General features: G+C 37.6%; 1 protein-coding gene across 2 annotated transcripts in view; it reads left to right on the plus strand.

Moving 5' to 3' along the window:
- LOC136821738 (voltage-dependent T-type calcium channel subunit alpha-1I-like) overlaps positions 1 to 18178 on the plus strand; it is an 81107-nt gene that overhangs the window by 42171 nt on the left and 20758 nt on the right. The window contains exons 3-19 of one of the 2 annotated variants that reach the window (XM_067077950.1): positions 384 to 626; positions 1775 to 1869; positions 2162 to 2360; positions 3246 to 3366; positions 4312 to 4476; positions 5352 to 5444; positions 7639 to 7827; positions 8506 to 8704; positions 11089 to 11363; positions 11868 to 12117; positions 13663 to 13755; positions 14016 to 14314; positions 15020 to 15171; positions 15692 to 15995; positions 16825 to 16983; positions 17263 to 17418; positions 17837 to 17891. In XM_067077950.1, coding sequence (XP_066934051.1) covers positions 384 to 626; positions 1775 to 1869; positions 2162 to 2360; positions 3246 to 3366; positions 4312 to 4476; positions 5352 to 5444; positions 7639 to 7827; positions 8506 to 8704; positions 11089 to 11363; positions 11868 to 12117; positions 13663 to 13755; positions 14016 to 14314; positions 15020 to 15171; positions 15692 to 15995; positions 16825 to 16983; positions 17263 to 17418; positions 17837 to 17891 — 3047 coding nt within the window. The remainder of the gene's footprint in view (positions 1 to 383; positions 627 to 1774; positions 1870 to 2161; positions 2361 to 3245; positions 3367 to 4311; positions 4477 to 5351; positions 5445 to 7638; positions 7828 to 8505; positions 8705 to 11088; positions 11364 to 11867; positions 12118 to 13662; positions 13756 to 14015; positions 14315 to 15019; positions 15172 to 15691; positions 15996 to 16824; positions 16984 to 17262; positions 17419 to 17836; positions 17892 to 18178) is intronic. The other variant, XM_067077951.1, reaches the window with a different exon arrangement.

Genomic DNA, 18178 nt, shown 5'->3' on the forward strand with positions numbered 1-18178 from the left:
CTGCTTTGGTAAAGGATAGATTTTCTCAGTTTATGGATTTGAAAGAAACGATCTAGTGAAGAGGGCGACCTGACCAACTAAAGAAGACGGTAAAGAAGCACTTTTACCGTCCTCGATTTTATTGTTCAAAACTGCGTGACTTTCCAAACCGCTCCAGTCCCTTTACTGTCCTCAAAAGAGAGAGAAGCTGACCCTCCGATATCATCGGACCGGGCCCTTGCTCGGGATAGTTTCCTACCCCCTACATAGGGAAATCACAACGCTTACCAGACATTGTATTCTGTGCTCGCGACACATCAGAGCTGTGCTGTATCGATGATGATACTCGAACAGTACTATTATATAAGTACTTAATATATAAACTCCCTATTTCTTTATTTCAGATGGTTTGAACGTATCGTCATTCTTGTCATCATACTAAACTGCATCATGTTAGCGCTATACAACCCTATGGATAAGTATTGCCAAACCAGTCGTTGTTCAATGTTAGAGAAATTGGAACATTTCATTTTCTCATTTTTCTTGATCGAAATGCTAGTTAAAATGACTGCTATGGGAATTTTTGGAAGCAAAGGATATTTTACTGACCGGTGGAATTTGTTTGATTTCCTGATTGTGGTTACAGGGTAAGTTTGCTGATCCATTTGGCCAATGATCCCTAACTACTTGACTATATAAAAGCGTATCAAGTTTTAAAGCTGACTAGTCCTTCATATTATTTTCAATTCTGGTCGTTAGCAAGGTGATGTGAATGTTTTGAAATTCGAACGTCCGAAAATCTAAGGTAAAATAGAAAACAGCATGGCGGACTAGTCGCCTATCACGTAAATTAGAAAAACAACTCGATGGAACATACACACACCTTCTAAGAAGAGTTAAAAATCTTTCCTGGCGCGATCATCCCACTAAAAACACCATCTATGGTTCGATTAAGCCTATCTCAAACATCTTAAAGGCTAGACGTGTTCAGTTTGCTGGTCATTGCCTTCGTGCATCCACAGAAGTCATCTCCTCTCTCTTACTCTGGAAACCCAAGCGGCTGGTTCAAAGATCGAGAAAGTTAACTTTTACTGACGCAGTTAGCAGGGACACTGGACTTCTTTTTAGTGACCTGGAGACAGCCATGCGCGACCGCGATTCTTGGCGCCAGAGGGTGGAATCCATCATCTCGACCGCGGCCGAAAGATGATGATGATGATGATGAACTAGAAGTCACTGAACTAGTATTTGAAGGAATATAGCATCTGTGCATTTGCCACACAAAGTCATTGGAACGTTTCTTCTAAAGCTGTATATGTTGTGGCCACTAAATTGACGTCATTTTAACGTTCTGTGTGAGCTAGAATATGATCAAAATGGTCTTCGTTCCCAGCGTATTAACTGCTTTTCGATGTTTACTGATGCCAAATATAAATTATACTGTAAACTAAAGAGTAATTTAGATTTACGTACCTTATCGGCCCTTTTTACGCCGGCACTAATTTAATGCCGGCCCCTTTAACGCCGACCCTTATTACGCCACAAGCCCAAAAATAACGCCAATAAGGGCCGGTGTAAAAAGGGCCGATAAGGTATTTGTTTGATTTTGCAGTGTAATTTCTCTTCCCGTCTCGGACGGATTTCCGTCTCAGCGAGATTACATTAAGAGGCTTCCCCGTCTTTAAATTCTGAATAATTGAAAAGAAACTTGTCTTATTTGTTGTGTAAAGTCCATTTCTGTCTGAGGCGAAAAGACTTTACTTTAAACCCCGATTTTGTTTATTCATTCAAACAGGATTGTTGAAAGCTTGGGTACGACTGGTGGATTTTTGACGACGGTTCGATTGTGTCGTATTCTTCGGCCTCTTCGCGCCATCAACCGCGTTCCTAGTAAGATCAATCTTCACGGTTCTTCACGTTTTACTCTTAAAATGTTTCCATTTCCGTTTATTTTCATTAAAACTAATGTAACTACATTCAACTCTTTTCAATTCGAATTTCTTTTATCCGAATTCTATTTTCAGAAAGCTGTAATTCAAACTAAAATATTGGTCCCCTCAGGTGGAAAGTGGCTTTAATTACTCTCTGTAGTTCGAATCCTTTTCTAATTCGAATAAAATTATTGATCCCTTGAAGATCGAACTAGAGAGAGAGTCAACGGTGTATTTATTTTTTACTACAGATATTCGGATCCTGGTTAATCTCCTCATGGATACAATCCCAATGCTTGGCAACGTTTTGATTTTGGCGTTCCTTGTTTTCGCTTGTTTTGGAATCCTCGGTGTACAGTTGTTTCAAGGGAAACTTCGAAGCCGTTGCTATTGGTCAGGTGATACGAACGTAGATCATTCTCTCAATGATACTCTGGCTGTTAATAGAAGGTAAGTTTTAAGCCTAATACATAAGTACAGTAGGTTCGCCAGAGCTTGAAATCTTCTTAAACGACTGTTAACTTCGTAGCGGTTGCTATTGGTCAGGAGATGCGGATGTTGAGCATTCTCTCGATGATACTCTGGCTGCTAATCGAAGGTAAGTTTTAAGGCATCGGGCAAATTGTCCGGGAGTAATTGTTGAAGGGGAAATTGTCTTAGAAGAATGATCCAGGGTGGGGCAACTTTCCGGAGAGAAATCGTCCCTGGGACAATTCTCTTTTCACGGTTTTAAGGCCTCATAAGTGCAGTAGGCTCACAAGAGTTTGAGAAAACTCATCTCCATAAACGACTGTCAACATCAACGTCGTAGTCGTTGTTATTGGTCTTGAGTTAAGTGGATTGGTCTTTCTCTCAATGATACTCTAGCTGTTAATAGAAGGTAGGTTTAAGGCCTCGTTATTTAGAAGGTTCACCCAAGTTTCTTGGTTCACCAGAGCTTAAAATGCTGAGCTCGACTGTTAACTTCGTAGTGGTTGTCATTGATGCTATCTAGGCTTTTCCATGTTGATAACAACGTTGTTTCAACGCTCTTATAGCGTTATATATGGACTTTACAGTCCGTGCAACTTTTAAAAAGACTCTCTCTACAAATCGAAGATTCTATTATCGGACCAAGATATCTTTTAAATTTAGAACACATCTCTCCATAGCTCAAACATTCCTCATTAAAGAGGAACTTGATTTCTAGGATATATATTTTGCCCAGAAATCAAATCTTAATATCATACAATTCATCACCAAAATATACTTCAATGTCTTATCATTGATGTTTGTATCATAAATACACACTCTTTGATAACCATTCCTTATGAATGATCGTCTTTCTATATTCAGCAAATTTCCAGAATTCTACATTCCGACGACGTCAGTAGACTATGTTTGTCATCTTCCACATGATTTTGGTTCAAGGTCATGTGATCAAATACCCAAACACTACGATTTCAAACTTTGTCAGGTAAATATTATAAAATGAATTTTTTTTTTTGATTTTACTATTCTTGATATACATGACGTAATATTTTCTATGGAAACACCCTGGTTTTTGCTGTAGTGGCAAATATACATAAGAACACCCCCTTCTCACAGACCCACTGGGAACCCTTATCAATGGAAAACTTAGCCAAAATATCGTTCCTAGTGGAAAAATGTCCTCCATTTTTGTAATAATCAAAAAAACCTGCCCTCGCTACAAAATATGATGCCCTCTGAATTTTCTGACTTGTAAACAAAAGTATTGAAGTCCCAAGCCATAAAAAAACATGGAAATATCAATCCCTATCGAGTTTTAGTCCGTTGTTTTTATTTCCACTGGCTGAAAAAATCCTTCATGGTCTGTGAAAAGGGGGTGTACAAGAGAAAAATTGTTCAAAGTTTACCACTACTGGCGAAACCGGGGTGTGTCCGTAGAACATGATAACGTCATGTTATCATGAATTTCTCGTATCAGACCTTCGGATATTTACTGAATTTTCAGAATACTTTAACATTTGAGGTTGGACGAGATGTAAATCTCCTACATACTGAGGGATAAACTCTGGGATAAAGTAAAGTGCTTTTGCAATTTCTAGAGAAAATTAGAAAATCTAGCAAGGTTACAGACTTTCTTTATCTTTTGAATATTAACAAGATATTCACCCCAACGCAATCGCCAAGAAGTGGCACTCGGAAATATTGAGTTTTTATTTGTGTGTGGTTTTTAATAGTCGAGGCAGCTTTTTTTTGTTTACAGAAGTCCCAACTTTAATTGTCAAGAACCAACCTCGCTCATTATCTGTTTCTGATGGTTACTGATAGCGCCAGATGATATAATCTCTGGCGTCTATCAGTAACGTAAATAAAGCCTGGGATACACAGGGACGAGGTTGGTCAAGAACGTTTCTTTTTTTTCTTTTATCCACAGACGTACTACAATCTATATGACCAAAAGTTTGAAAATGCCACCGCTAACAACTCGTGTTTAGATGCACGCCGGTATTACCGTTCTTGTCGACAAGATGGACCTAATCCGTATTACGGTAGTGTTTCTTTTGATAATATCGCACTGGCTTTTGTTTTCATATATCAGGTATGTACTCCCCTTTGATATTGAGCTCTCTAAATATAATAACCATAATGCGGGGGTAAAACTTAAATTTTACTTTTACCGGGAAAAAGTCGAGTTAAAAGTTTTTTTTTTAAATAAGAGTGCCATTGTTTGCTTACTCATCCATTTTAATTCACAAGCTTTTTCACTATGGATTGACACGGATGTGGAACAAGATTGGTCAGGAAGAAGAAATGGAAAACTTTTTTTTTTGCTTACATCAGAATAATATAACCATAGGCAGACACTATCCCGATATGAAATATGTGCCTAATATGAAACGGGAACACTTTTGTAAAAATAAAAAAGAACATCCGAAGGCTTAAAAAATTTTGGGTGTTCTTATAAAAAAACGTGTAGTGTAATTTCCACTGACCTTTATATACCCTGGACCAAGCCTCTCAATCCCAGCCAAGCAAAATCTTTGATCGGAGTTTTTTGAAAATTGGTACCCTAATGGCGGCACTACTCGATAGCGGTGTAAATGCATCGAGAGCGCTAGGTCTACTTTTCCTCAAAATCTTTTGATGATGTAGCGGCGTTAGACGTTAATTTTTAACATCGCAATGGCTTCTCCTCGGGTACCAAATTCCAATAAAACTCCAATCAAAGATGGCAGATATTGCTTGATCCAGGGTTATATAAAGGTCAGTGGTAATTTCCTTAGAAGGCATAAACGCTCTTATTCGTGATAAGCAGCATTGCAATGTCTTCCACGGACCCAACAGCTGATTGGTTGAAAGTGACGTATTGACTTATTTTACGTTACTTGCAACCAATCAGCTGTCGGGTCCGTCATGTAATGTCAGAATACCTTCCAATGGCGCATATCATGAATTCTATTCTGAACTTTCTAGGTGGTGACATTAGAAGGATGGAGTGATCTGATGTACCTAGTACAAGATTCTTACAGCTCGTATGCCTGGATCTACTTCATCACTTTAATTTCAGTAAGTAAACTAAACTTGTGTATAATTCATGTGATGGAAAATTTGAATTCAGTGAAGTCGGCACATCAAAAATCGGTATCCATTCGCTTGCAATGGGGCTAATAGGCTCGCTAATTAGACTTTTAGCATGGGGTTGTTGCCAATCCGCCATCGGAATATTATATAGTGTAAGTGCAATTGGAAAAACAGAACCTCAAGCAGCATATGCTGCTTTTGTAGCAGGCTACAAACATAAAATTTGCTATGTCATGCGCACTATTCCAAACATCCAAGAACAACTTACACAACTCGACCACATCATCACTACAGAGTTTATCCCTGCTATTACAAATGGGATCAATTGCTCTACTAACTTGAGAAAATTGATGGCCCTACCACCAAAGCTTGGGGGTCTGGGCATCCCAATTTTCGCTGAAATGTCAACAGGAGAATATGAAAATTCACAAAAGCTCACAAACCACCTAGCTCGTAACATCATCAACCAGAGAATCCCTCTTGATGATGCAAATGAGGTGAAAAAGATCAAACACGGCTTAAAGTCAGCCAAAAGAAAAGCCCAGAATGAAGCCCTATCAAACTTAAGAGATCAAATGTCACCAGATCTCCTTAAGCTGAATGACCTTGCATGTGTCAAAGGGGCCTCAAGTTGGCTAACGCTTCTTCCAATTGCGGATGAAGGCTATGAGCTTAACAAGGAGCTTTTCTGGGACCTCATTCGCATTCGTTATGGGTACCAACTTAAACGACTACCAACACTTTGTGAATGTGGCATCCCGTTCGATTTACAACATGCTCTATCATGCAAAAAGGGGGGATTTGTGTCATTACGACACAATGAACTTCGAAACACCATTGCATTGATGCTTAAAACCATCTGTAAAGATGTAGTAATCGAACCCGCCCTCCATCCCCTGACTGGTGAAGATCTACATGAAGTCAGTGCAATCACTGGGGACGAAGCACGCTTGGACATCCACGCCAGAGGTTTCTGGCAGACAGGTCAGTCTGCATTCTTCGACATAAGGGTTTTTAACCCACTTGCAAAACGACATGTCTCCCAGGACCTCAAGAAGTGTTTTGATTCAAACGAACGGGAAAAGAAGAGAGCATACAACCAACGTGTGTTAGAGATTGAACATGGATCGTTCACACCTTTGGTCTTCTCTGCAACTGGCGGCATGGGACGTGAATGTACAAAATTTATCTCGCGTTTGGCCGAAATGATGGCAAGCAAACAGGACAAGCCATACAGTGAAGTAATCACCTGGATGAGGCAAAAGCTATCCATTGGGCTTTGCAAAGCTGTAGGTATCTGTCTACGTGGTAGCAGATCAGTCTTCTGTAAGAAAGACCTGAACATTAACGAGGATATATCAACAAGCCTCTTAACAACAAATATCAAAATCTAAATATATTTTTATTTTCATTTACTTCCCTATTTTTGGCGCTTAGGAAATATCCTTAGTATGTATACTATATTTTTATTCTAGTTTTTTTTAACTGTAAATATTTGACCCAAACATTGTAAATTTGTATTATATAGTTAGCCTTATTACACCAGTTTAAAACGATGTACTGGTAAATATATTCTTGTAATTTCGATAAAAAGAAAAAAAAAAAAAAAAAAAAAAAAAAAAAAATTATATAGTGGAGTCTCAGTAACTTGAAAACGCACAGGGAACACAAACTTTTTTGAGTTACAAAATTTCGAGTTAAAGAGTAAGGTTTATTAAGTATTGTTAACTGAAGGGGTGAGCAAACTTGTTCGAGTTAAAGGACTTTTTCGAGTTAAAGAGTAAGGTTTATTAAGTATTGTTAACTGAAGGGGCGAGTAAACTTGTTCGAGTTAAGGGAATTTTTCGAGTTAAAGAGTAAGGTTTATTAAGTATTGTTAACTGAAGGGGCGAGCAAATTTGTTCGAGTTAAGGGAAATTTTCGAGTTAACGAGTAAGGTTTATTAAGTATTGTTAACTGAAGGGGCGAGTAAACTTGTTCGAGTTAAGGGAATTTTTCGAGTTAAAGAGTAAGGTTTATTAAGTATTGTTAACTGAAGGGGCGAGTAAACTTGTTCGAGTTAAGGGAATTTTTCGAGTTAAAGAGTAAGGTTTATTAAGTATTGTTAACTGAAGGGGTGAGTAAACTTGTTCGAATTAAAAAGACTCTGCTGTATAAGAAAAACATATTTTCGTTTCAGATTGGTTCCTTCTTTTTGGTGAATTTGGCTCTGGTTGTCATCACAATGCAATTCTCAGAAACCAAACGTCGTGAAATGAGACTTATCAAACAGAATCGCCATTTTGGATCATCTCAACTTTCATTATATACTGATCTATGTTCCATCTGGAAACGTGTCTGCAACGTTTGTAGTTGCTTCACAAATTACGTAAGTATACCAATGTGAAACAACGTTGTGTATCATACTGGTATAGATTGGCGCTAAAAGTGTCATCTCAACTTTCATTATATACTGATCTATGTTCCATCTGGAAACGTGTGTGCAACGTTTGTAGTTGCTTCACAAATTACGTAAGTATGCCAATGTGAAATTACAACGTTGTTTTAACGTTCATCTTGATGGCGTTATATGGATGTTATGAATGTCAGATGGGACAAATATCTCCCGGAAGAATGCACACTAAAAGTTGTCCTCCGTTAATTTTGACTGACACTGATTGAAATTCTGCAAACGCCGAACTAAATAAAATTTTTGAAAACTTCTGGTTCGATCAAAGATCAAACCGGGACATAATATCCATTGGAAGTAGTGTTATCGTCTTTGTCTCAGATCAAGCATCATCTTACTGTAAGTTGGTCTAATGTCGACATCCCTCTTCTAATTTCGACATCCTTTTTAAAAGGTAGGAATAATAGGAAGGTCGGAATCGCTAATGGAAACTATTATTCTTCCCTTGGCGATCAGAGTTGAAAAAAATTTTTGTCTATTAGTGACCTTCCTATTATTCTTATCTCTGAAGAAGGGTGACGAAATCAGAAGAGGGATGTCGACATTAGACCAACTTCCGGTATATCCGTAAGTTTAATCTATTTTTGATTTCTTTAGTTTCGTAGTATTCATCATATCCATCAGCACGTGTTCGTTCATCAACAATCTTCATTGTGTGACCACTGTCGACGTGAATATTCACCTGATGAACCGACCTTGGTCTCACTTCCTAAGAATAATCTTCCACAAATGATCATACCAAATATTGAAGTATCACAGTTTGAAAAAGACGAAGATGGTTTGTGTAGAGAGCAATGTGAGTTTATCAGCCTCCTTTTGGCAAAAGTTCACACTAGGCCTAAAAAATCAATACTTAAAAAAATGAGGAATACACTCCCTGATACTTACCCAAGGAAAAGTTGTGTATTATTCTCCAGCTAAAACTGACTATTTTGAGGTCGATGCCCCCCCCCCAAAAAAAAGTTTTATCCCTGTTTTAGTGCCCCGAGAATAATGATAATAGACTAATGCTCCATGCCAGAACTCCTGGATATCATCTTGGCAAAGTTAACAGTCCTATTTCGTCTCTCCTTAATACATTGTATAGTCTCAAAAGGAAAACACTCTCTGTCTGAAAGGTTCTCGAATATTTATGAAATGAGCGTTTAAGAGGTGTCTTGAATATTCAGAAAACATTGAAAAGCTAATTATCTTGATTTTGTCCTTGTACTTCGTCTCATTTTATTCGTCTTCCTTTGTTTATTTCGTCAATGCATTGTATAGTTTTTGTTATTGCACCTGTTGTTGTGTCATTTGCTCGGCTTATTACTCTCGGGTACCTAAATAGCCGCGGGGTTTGGAATAAGCAGGGTGGTTGGGAAAAAATCTCAAAACTTAATAAGCGCAGGGGGGGTTGGAATAAAAAAGTCCTGGGTGGAAAATTTTCCAAAAGGGGGCTAATACAGCAAAGTTAGGGCAAAAGAGGGAACTTTCAAAAAGAGTTTCCCAAAAATCAATAAGCGGGGGAGGGGGTTGGAATGAGAATGTCCTGGGTGGAAAATTTTCGAAAAATTAATTTGCGTAACGTAAAGTTTAAAAGTGCTAAAATCTTTAAAGAGTTAAAGTCTGTCCAGATATAATTGGCATTGGAAACAAGAATGTCTGTAACTTTTGATAGTCAAATATAATTATGGAATTTTTATTTGCTTGTTTCAGAGAATCAAAAGCGCTATATTTGAATGTATTTTTGGTTGAAAAATTCGCGATTTTTAGCGGTTAAATTTGCGATTGCAAAAATTGAGCTTTTTTTCTACTTATGCTATAACGCTCATTTTTACACCGGTGGTAGTTCAACCTTAGGTTAAGAATTTTTTTTAATTTAAAGGCGAACAGAAAAGTCCTTTGGAAGATATGGGACCCGAAATACCCCTTGGTAGCACTTTTCTGTGAAATATCGTATCTCCAACTTATTACTAAAAACGGGGGTTATGTTATCTTTTTTGAACAGTGCAATTAAAAGTTGGAAAGTGTTGGTGCATTGGTATAATTGGTATCATTGATTATTTCGAAACGAAGTGAAATCACAGTATAATTGTTTTTATTGAAAAGATAAGCATGAACTTATATTGCCTTTGCTATTTTTAAGGCATTAAAGAACTTTGCTAATTCCCAAAACACTAAACACAATTTGGCTATGAGGTCATTAAAGAGATCGTAAAATGTGTTATGATCGAACAACTGTTTTATCATGTCACTACCCCCGTTTTAGTAATAAGTTGGAGATTTGATATTTCACAGAAAAGTGCTACCAAGGGGTATTTCGGGTCCCTTATCTTCCGAAGGACTTTTTTGTTTGCCTTAAAATTTAACAAACTTCTTAACCTAAGGTTGAACTACCACTGGTGTAAAAATGAACGTTATAGCATAAGTAGAAAAAAGCTCAATTTTTGCAATCGCAAATTTAACCGCTAAAAATCGCGAATTTTTCAACCAAAAATACATTCAAATATACCGCTTTTGATTCTCTGAAACAATCGAATAAAAATTCCATAATTATATTTGACTATCAAAAGTTACAGGCATTCTTGTTTCCACTGCCAATTATATCTGGACAGACTTTAGTAAATTCTCCAAACCATATATACTTACCCTGAGTATGAAGACAAATAATAGAAATTTTATCGCGCATGTGTCAATCTAATCACTGTAGAAAAAATCAAAGATGAAGAGCAAATATTACCATATTAATGTCTAGCAGACTGTATCAGTATGCAGTTTACTATTTACGAATTCCCCAGAAACCTCCAAGTGTAGTTGAAATGAGTTTATTTTGAAAGAAATCTTTTACATGATCCCCAAATGTATAACAGTAATTACTAAACTTTTAATTATGGAAATCTCACATTAATTGAATCGAAATGATAGACAGACTTTATGTTATGATTCTCTTTCACTGACTCTTTTTACAAAGCATTGATGACTTTTTGTAAGTTGTGTTTCAACGACGGGAATAAAAATATCGACTATGACGCTCATCCAAGATCTTGGATGGTCGTCATGGTTACTTTTGTCTTCGTTGATTGCGCGATGAATAGAATCTCGATTCGTCGGCACAGCGTAAATATATAATTTTGAGCTGTGCTTTTCACGGTAATATATACTATATTTCTATATAAATTTTTTTGTCATCTTTATTTTTAGCTTTTCCTGAAGTTCAACTTTCTGCTGAACAACGTAGTGCATCGTTCCCAGGGTTAAACCCAAAATCACTTGATCTACAGTCATGTGCATCTTTCGAATGTTCAATACCAAGCTGCAACAATTCAGCAATGTCGACACCCAGGAAACCACCTCCTATTATGAAACCAGATGTTGGTATTTTATCGCCAATGACCAAAACATTCAATTACATCAATTCGTTTACATTTGATGAACACTTTGTTGAAATGGAACAAAACAACAATAATTTAGATAATGTAAGAACCTTACGCATAGATTTATAAAGCCCGAAGAGCTAGATGTCGTACTATGGCTTAAAAGTGTGCCGTGGTTAGGTAGGAAATTCTACCTAGGTTACGTGACATTACATAGAATTTCAGCGCTTGACCAATCAGAAGCTTCACGGGTTTTTGAAAACTATAGGGCTTTATAAATTTGTGTGACTACGTCGTACAGGGCTAAATATATAATGGATACTATAATTTATAGTAATGAGTCATCGATTATAACGCCATAATCATTCTTTACGGTTGTTCGCGAAAATGAGCGAACAAAAACAATCAAGTTACATCCTAGATAGAATCTACATCATAGTACTCTTCATGTTCAGTCATTTGTTTGGTCATTTTCTGTTAAATAATGCGATTTGAAAAATATGGCAAATTTAAGACTTAACTTAACTTAACTTCAGTACGATCTCGAAATGCATACTAACACAAATAAATTTCTGTAAGAGGGATTCATAACCTTTTCAATCTTAGGCAAACAATAACAACAACACCAACGCCAGTCTTCTTCCTTCAACACCAAACAGTCTGAGACCCACAAACAACATGCAACTGCTAACACCTGGAGACGCTGTCGATCATAATTACCTGAAAACAAACACCTTTTCCTTACACGCAGATACTTCGGTCACCGTACGGGGATCGCGGTCATCTTCGATTCGTTCACGGACGTCAGTCTCTTTAAGAATTAATGGAGAATCGATAGAAGCTAGCACTTGTCTAGGTAAATATCTAAATATTGATCTTTGTCTTTTTGTACTTACCCCCGGTGGGTACATGTGCAAAATGGTAATGCCAAAAATGTGACGGAGCCCGACTTTCGATAAACATTTGTCTCCTGCCGGAAATATGCCGGAAATCGCCGTTTTGCAGATTTTCATTGGACTCTTTCCTAATATTTCTTTGTTTTTCTCACACAACAACATTTTTGGTAACAATGCCCACAATCAAGCATGATTCAATTGTAGATGAAATTGATTTTTGAAGCTGGAACTCTCTAAAAATCGTCGAAACAATCGAGAATCGCCGGTAATAACGGTTTCTCTTGAATTTCTCGAGCTGTAATTTATATTTTTTTTTCATGAAATTTTGCACAATGATGCAAAATAGCAATACCTAAAATGTGACAGAGCCCGATTTTCAATAAACATTTTTTCGGCCGAAAATGCCGGAAATATGCCGGGAAAACTAGTTTTTTTGCATTTTCTGGAGATTTCATCATTAGTTTTTTCTGTTGTTGTGCACAAAAATAAACGTCTTTGGATGGTCCTGGAATTTTTACTGACGTCAGCAACTACGTTATTTTTCAAACAACGTTCAACAATAACTTTTTTTGGTTTCATTTTCAGATATAGGTTGAAATGTTTTCCTAAAAGAGCATGAAAAATGCTTTCCAACGGTATGTAACATGACATACTTTGGAGAAAAGAAATTCTTTTTAGGCTGGGAACCTGTTCTGGTCTGTAAAATACACAAACAGATGCCTAAACTACAATTGTGCAAAGTCTCATGCTTGTACGCCTTTGTGCACAATATTAATGACTTTTGGCACATTTGGACTGCACTATGGGTAATAAGGACTGGTCGCGCCTCTGCAGATTTTTTTTCCGTACATGGACGGAAGTATCATCGACGGTCGGGAGTATCTCATCTTTGTTGTTTGGTTTTGTTTTTTTGAATTGCTTAGGTCAGGGCTGGTAGTAACGGCTCGGGTCCCGCAGGGTTGCTAGTAACGGCTCGAATTTCAGTCAGATTAAAAAAGGGGCAATTTTACCCATATTATAATAACATTACCCCCGTCTTTTTTGTCATCTTATAAGTATTTCCTAATTTTGTGTTCTGCTGTGCGAGTGTGGCTCAACGGATAGCGCGCTGTGTTTCTGATCAGAAACTCTTTCATTTGGTGGGTTCGAACCCCGGTCGGGTCGCTATTTCAAGGTTTCAGATAAGTTTAAGATACTTCCGTCCGTCGATGATACTCCTGACCGTCAAGAGGAGATACTTCCGACCGTCGATGATACTCCCGACCGTCAAGATGAGATACTCCCGACCGTCGATGATACTTCCGTCCATGTACGGAAAAAAATTATGCCGCGCCTCTAGAACGGCTTTCTGTTGGCTAGACGCAATAATCTTCAAAAATTTTCAAAACTTTGGACCAATAGTAAGTCGTCATTAGCGCGGGTTGGTCCTGATTACCCACTACGCTTTGTGACTGTGAAATGGCCTATTCTACTGAATGATTGACTCCAAATTTTCTCAATTTCAGACACGGACAAACGAGAAACGAGGAGGAAATATTCAACAGAAAGTAAATCTCGATCGCATAGCGTCAGCTCACAAATCAGCAGTGTAAACGAAGGTAAAAAGAGATTCTGGCTTCACTTACTTTGCCTTTTACTACTGCAGTAAATCTAAAAAATACAGGGTCATTTCACTGGCGGATTTAAGACAATAAAATAAGTACGTCGGGAACATGCAACGGAGTGCAACGCTCGTTAAAAGACAATGAAATTGCAATTACAAATATCTTCCTCTGATAAGCTCGACGTGGTCTAAAACCGCCTATGCATTTAAGTCAATCAAATCAATGCAAAATATTCTTCTTTCATCTCTTATCAGCAGCTACATCAACGGACGGCCGCTGGCGAAAAAACTCACATGCCAACATCTTGCGAGCCAGTGTCTCAAGCTCACAAATCAGTGCTACAGACAGCAGCGAATACAGTTGTTCAGATTTCGATGGATCCGTTTTCGATTTACGTCATTGTGACAAATATTACGTGTCCGAAGTTCCGTCAAGATATAAACAATTCAAATTGTTTTGTAACCATTTAGCGGAAAGCTCGAAATATTCGGAGTTAATAATGTCCATCATTGTTTTAAACACAATATGTATGGCTGTCGAACATTATAACGAGGTATCTTTTGGGATTTTTGTAATGAAAGGGAAGGGTCTATAAGAAACACAACAAATATAAAAATTAGTTGGTCTCGCGTAGGGTCCATTTATCAACCTTTGTCGCGGTTATCAAAAAGATCTGAAAGTTACTGGCTCCTTAAGACACTAGCGCGGACACAAGGGAGAACGGTTATAGCATTTGGCTAAAAAAGAGAAGCGTCGAGAAAAAAATACACACAGGTCAGAAATAGTTTTTACCAGTTGAGGCACATTTTAATTTTAACCATAACAAATTTTCTTATACCTTAGACACCTTTAAATTTCTTATACCTTTAGACATAGGAGAATGATTATAGCATTGGGCTCTTCCAGAAAAAGAATTGTATATGGGAGGGGGGTGTGGAGGATACAACTATTTTTAGTGATTTACCCCCCCCCCCCTGAACAAAGTGACTTTTGGCCCCCCCGGACAACGGGTTTTACCCCTTGGACAAGCATCATTCGACCGCCCGGACAACCCAAATTACCCCCAGACAACCCAAATTTCGATGATTTTTCGCTACCCCCGGACAATGTATCCTCGATCCCCATGTATGAAAATTTTTTGGAAGAGCCCATTTACCTAAAAAACAACACAATCAGAAATAAAAACAAAGACTAGACAAGTGAGAGAGCAATGACATACTCGAGTGGTTAGTAACTTTTCTTCTATACTTTTTTTAAGCCTGAAAGAATGACCAAGATATTGGAGATTTTGAATCTAATTTTTATTTGGATCTTCACTATCGAGATGATCGTCAAAATGTTTGGTATTGGATTGAGAGCATATTTCCAAATGGGGTTCAATTGTTTTGATTGCATCGTTGTCATGTTAAGGTAATGTTTTGGCTTACTAAATAACAATTGATGATATGCATCATTGCAATGTCTTCCACATCACCCACATGGACTCGACAGCTGATTGGTTGTAAGTGAAGTAAAATCAGTCAAAACGTCACCTGCAATCAATCAGCTGTTGGGTCCGTGATGTAATGTCAGAAAACATTGCTATGGTGCATATCATGGATATCTATTTATGGACATCAGAAGGTTTTGAGTCTGGCTAGAAGAGTTCCTCCCCTTGGTCAAGTCAAATTTAATTTGGAACACTGTTCCGTTGAGTGAATTTCCTAGGGGGAGACAAATTTCCGGGAAGCATATTTCCAGAAGGGGGTAAGTAACCGGGAGCGAAATTCCTGGGCACACGTTTCCGTACGGTAGATCTTTTTGGTGCAAGTTTCCGAGGGGCAAGTTTCCCGGGGTCAAAGTTCATGTCACCAGTAGGGAAATGATTGAGTTACGTTAACTACTATAATCATGCTTAGGATTTTTCAAAATGTTTTTTTCGTATATTTAGCATGATGGAATTACTCATCAATGATAATAACAGTTCCGGTAATTTTACCGTATTCCGGTCATTACGATTACTCCGGATTTTCCGTCTTATCCGACCGATGCGTCATCAAATTGCCGTTATGTTACGAACAACGTCGTCCGTCATGACGTTTTTTGCGTTGCTGTTTCTCTTCATGTTCACATTCGCTATTTTGGGAATGCATATTTTTGGTGGGAAATTTGTTTTCAAGAATCGATATGGGAAAATGGTGTTGGCAAGATCCAATTTTGATTCTTTTGTATGGGCTATTGTGACTGTTTTCCAGGTAAATCGAAACCCGTTAAATACTCTCGGGTCCTTAATAGCCGGGGGTTTGGAATAAGCAGGGGGGTTGGAAAAATCTCAAAAATTGAGCGGGGGGTAATTTTCCTGTAACGAAAAGGAGGCTTACAGCAGAATAGTTTTCAAAATCAAGGTTTTAAAATTTGAAATTCATTAAACTACATCGAATCAAAAATTCGTTTAGGGAATTAAAATCGTGAATTTTTCGAGTAATCACATGTTTTGACTGCATTGATATAATTTTTCAACCCGTGTATTTTGGAGTTTATCTGTAATTTAACAGGTGGTTTTTCATCCACCTCTAACTGTTAGGTTTTTTCGATTCGGGTGGGTTATTGGCTTCCAGGCTATATTCTGAGCCTTATTTTTAGCCAGTTAGTTAAAGTCAGAGTTAAAACACTGCTTAAAAATCGTAAGTAAAAGCGCACTTAAAAATCACTTGCAGTTTTAGAATTTCGAGGGAATTCCCCTTTTGTGCCAATTTTATAGCCAACATTGTATTAGGTTCTAATAGAGGGGACACGGTATATACATTAAGCAAGGTGTTTGAATATTTATTTGAAAGGTTTTGCTTTTGAATAAGAGTGATATCGTCTGCTTATTCATCAATTTAAATTCATAAGCTTTTTCACACTTGATTGACACGGATGTGGAGCAAGATTGGTCAGAAAGAACAAAAGAAAAACATTTTTTGCTTATATCAGCATAATATAACAATAGACAGACACTGTCCTGGTATGAAACATCTCTCTAACATGAAACGGAAACACTTATGTAAAAATAAAACCCTTAATATGTTTCTTACCTTACAGATACTGACTCAAGAAGACTGGAATCTAGTCATGTACGACGGTATCCGAGCGACAACAAAATGGGCGTCACTTTATTTCTTATCCTTGATGACGATTGGTTATTATGTCTTGTTCAACCTGTTGGTTGCTATCCTTGTCGAAGGTTTTACCACGCCGCTCGTAAGTGTATTTAGAGTGTTCAACCTGTTGGTTGCTATCCTTGTCGAAGGCTTTACCACGCCACTCGTAAGTTGATCTAATACATAGTCCCTCATTAGTTCCCTTTTTTAACAATTCTTATAGCCCTCACGGTCGAGCCACATTCATCAGGAAAAAAATTGGTCGTATATAACAGCTTTTAGGACCTCCGTTCAGGTAAAGAGGGTTCAGGTAATAGTTGATGGTAGTTTACTATATCGTATAATTTATTGTATCGTATTTTGATTTCCTATAATTCAGGAAAAGAAACGTATGACTCGACACATTGTTTCATTGTTGAAAAGCAAAGCCAACAAAAAGATGTTAACATTGAAGCGGACAATCAGTTTACCGGACATGCTGATGAACAATAATAACGTTTCCAATAACAACAATCAAAACACACAAGAAGATGAGGTTCGTGTGGGAGGAGGGTTCCTTGATCATTGTTTTTCCAGGGATGTCAAAATCAAAGTCAATTTCCCTGTGGGGTCGACACTGTATGGTATTTTTCCACCGGGGACGAAATGCCGTATCGGGGAAAAAAATTTCAGAGTTTTATTTAGTCGGGTTTTTTTTCGTCGGGGGAAAATTTCGTCACCCCCTGAAAATTTTTCATCACTTTCCCCCGACATTTTTTTCCCCCGATAAGGTATAGTAAAGTATTATTCCCTTTGCACAAAATATTATTATTGACTTATGTAAGAAATAACGGGCGTTAGAAACAAGTCGTGTTTTCATGCTCCGGTCCTTTTCCTTTTGATAGATATCTACTTTATTTTCAGAAACAACCGTATGAATGAAGTGTTGATCAAAAATTGTACTCTTTCTTTAGACAGAAACACAAGGACAAATATATGCACGGATGATGGCAAGACGTCGTACGCTGGGTGAGTCTTGACTTTATAGGTGCACGTATCTTTGAAATAGTTTTTGTTATAAGAGATGCGAATCAAACTTGGAAATCGCTCGGAAAACCTAGAAAATTTTTGCTGATAAGCAATTTTTTTGTGGTTTTGCCCTTTTTATTAAACCTTTGTCACAAAAATTGAAAAAGATCTATAATATCATAATATCATACCCTAAAGTTTTAATGAGGACAACGATTACCAGCTCAAAAAACTTACTTGGCAAAAATTGGCTGAGCGGACGTGATTTTTGAGGTCGATTCGCATCT

This window comes from Clytia hemisphaerica, unplaced genomic scaffold (genome assembly GCF_902728285.1).
Source record: "Clytia hemisphaerica strain Z4C2 unplaced genomic scaffold, Clytia hemisphaerica genome assembly, whole genome shotgun sequence".
In the NCBI taxonomy this organism is placed as follows: domain Eukaryota; kingdom Metazoa; phylum Cnidaria; class Hydrozoa; order Leptothecata; family Clytiidae; genus Clytia; species Clytia hemisphaerica.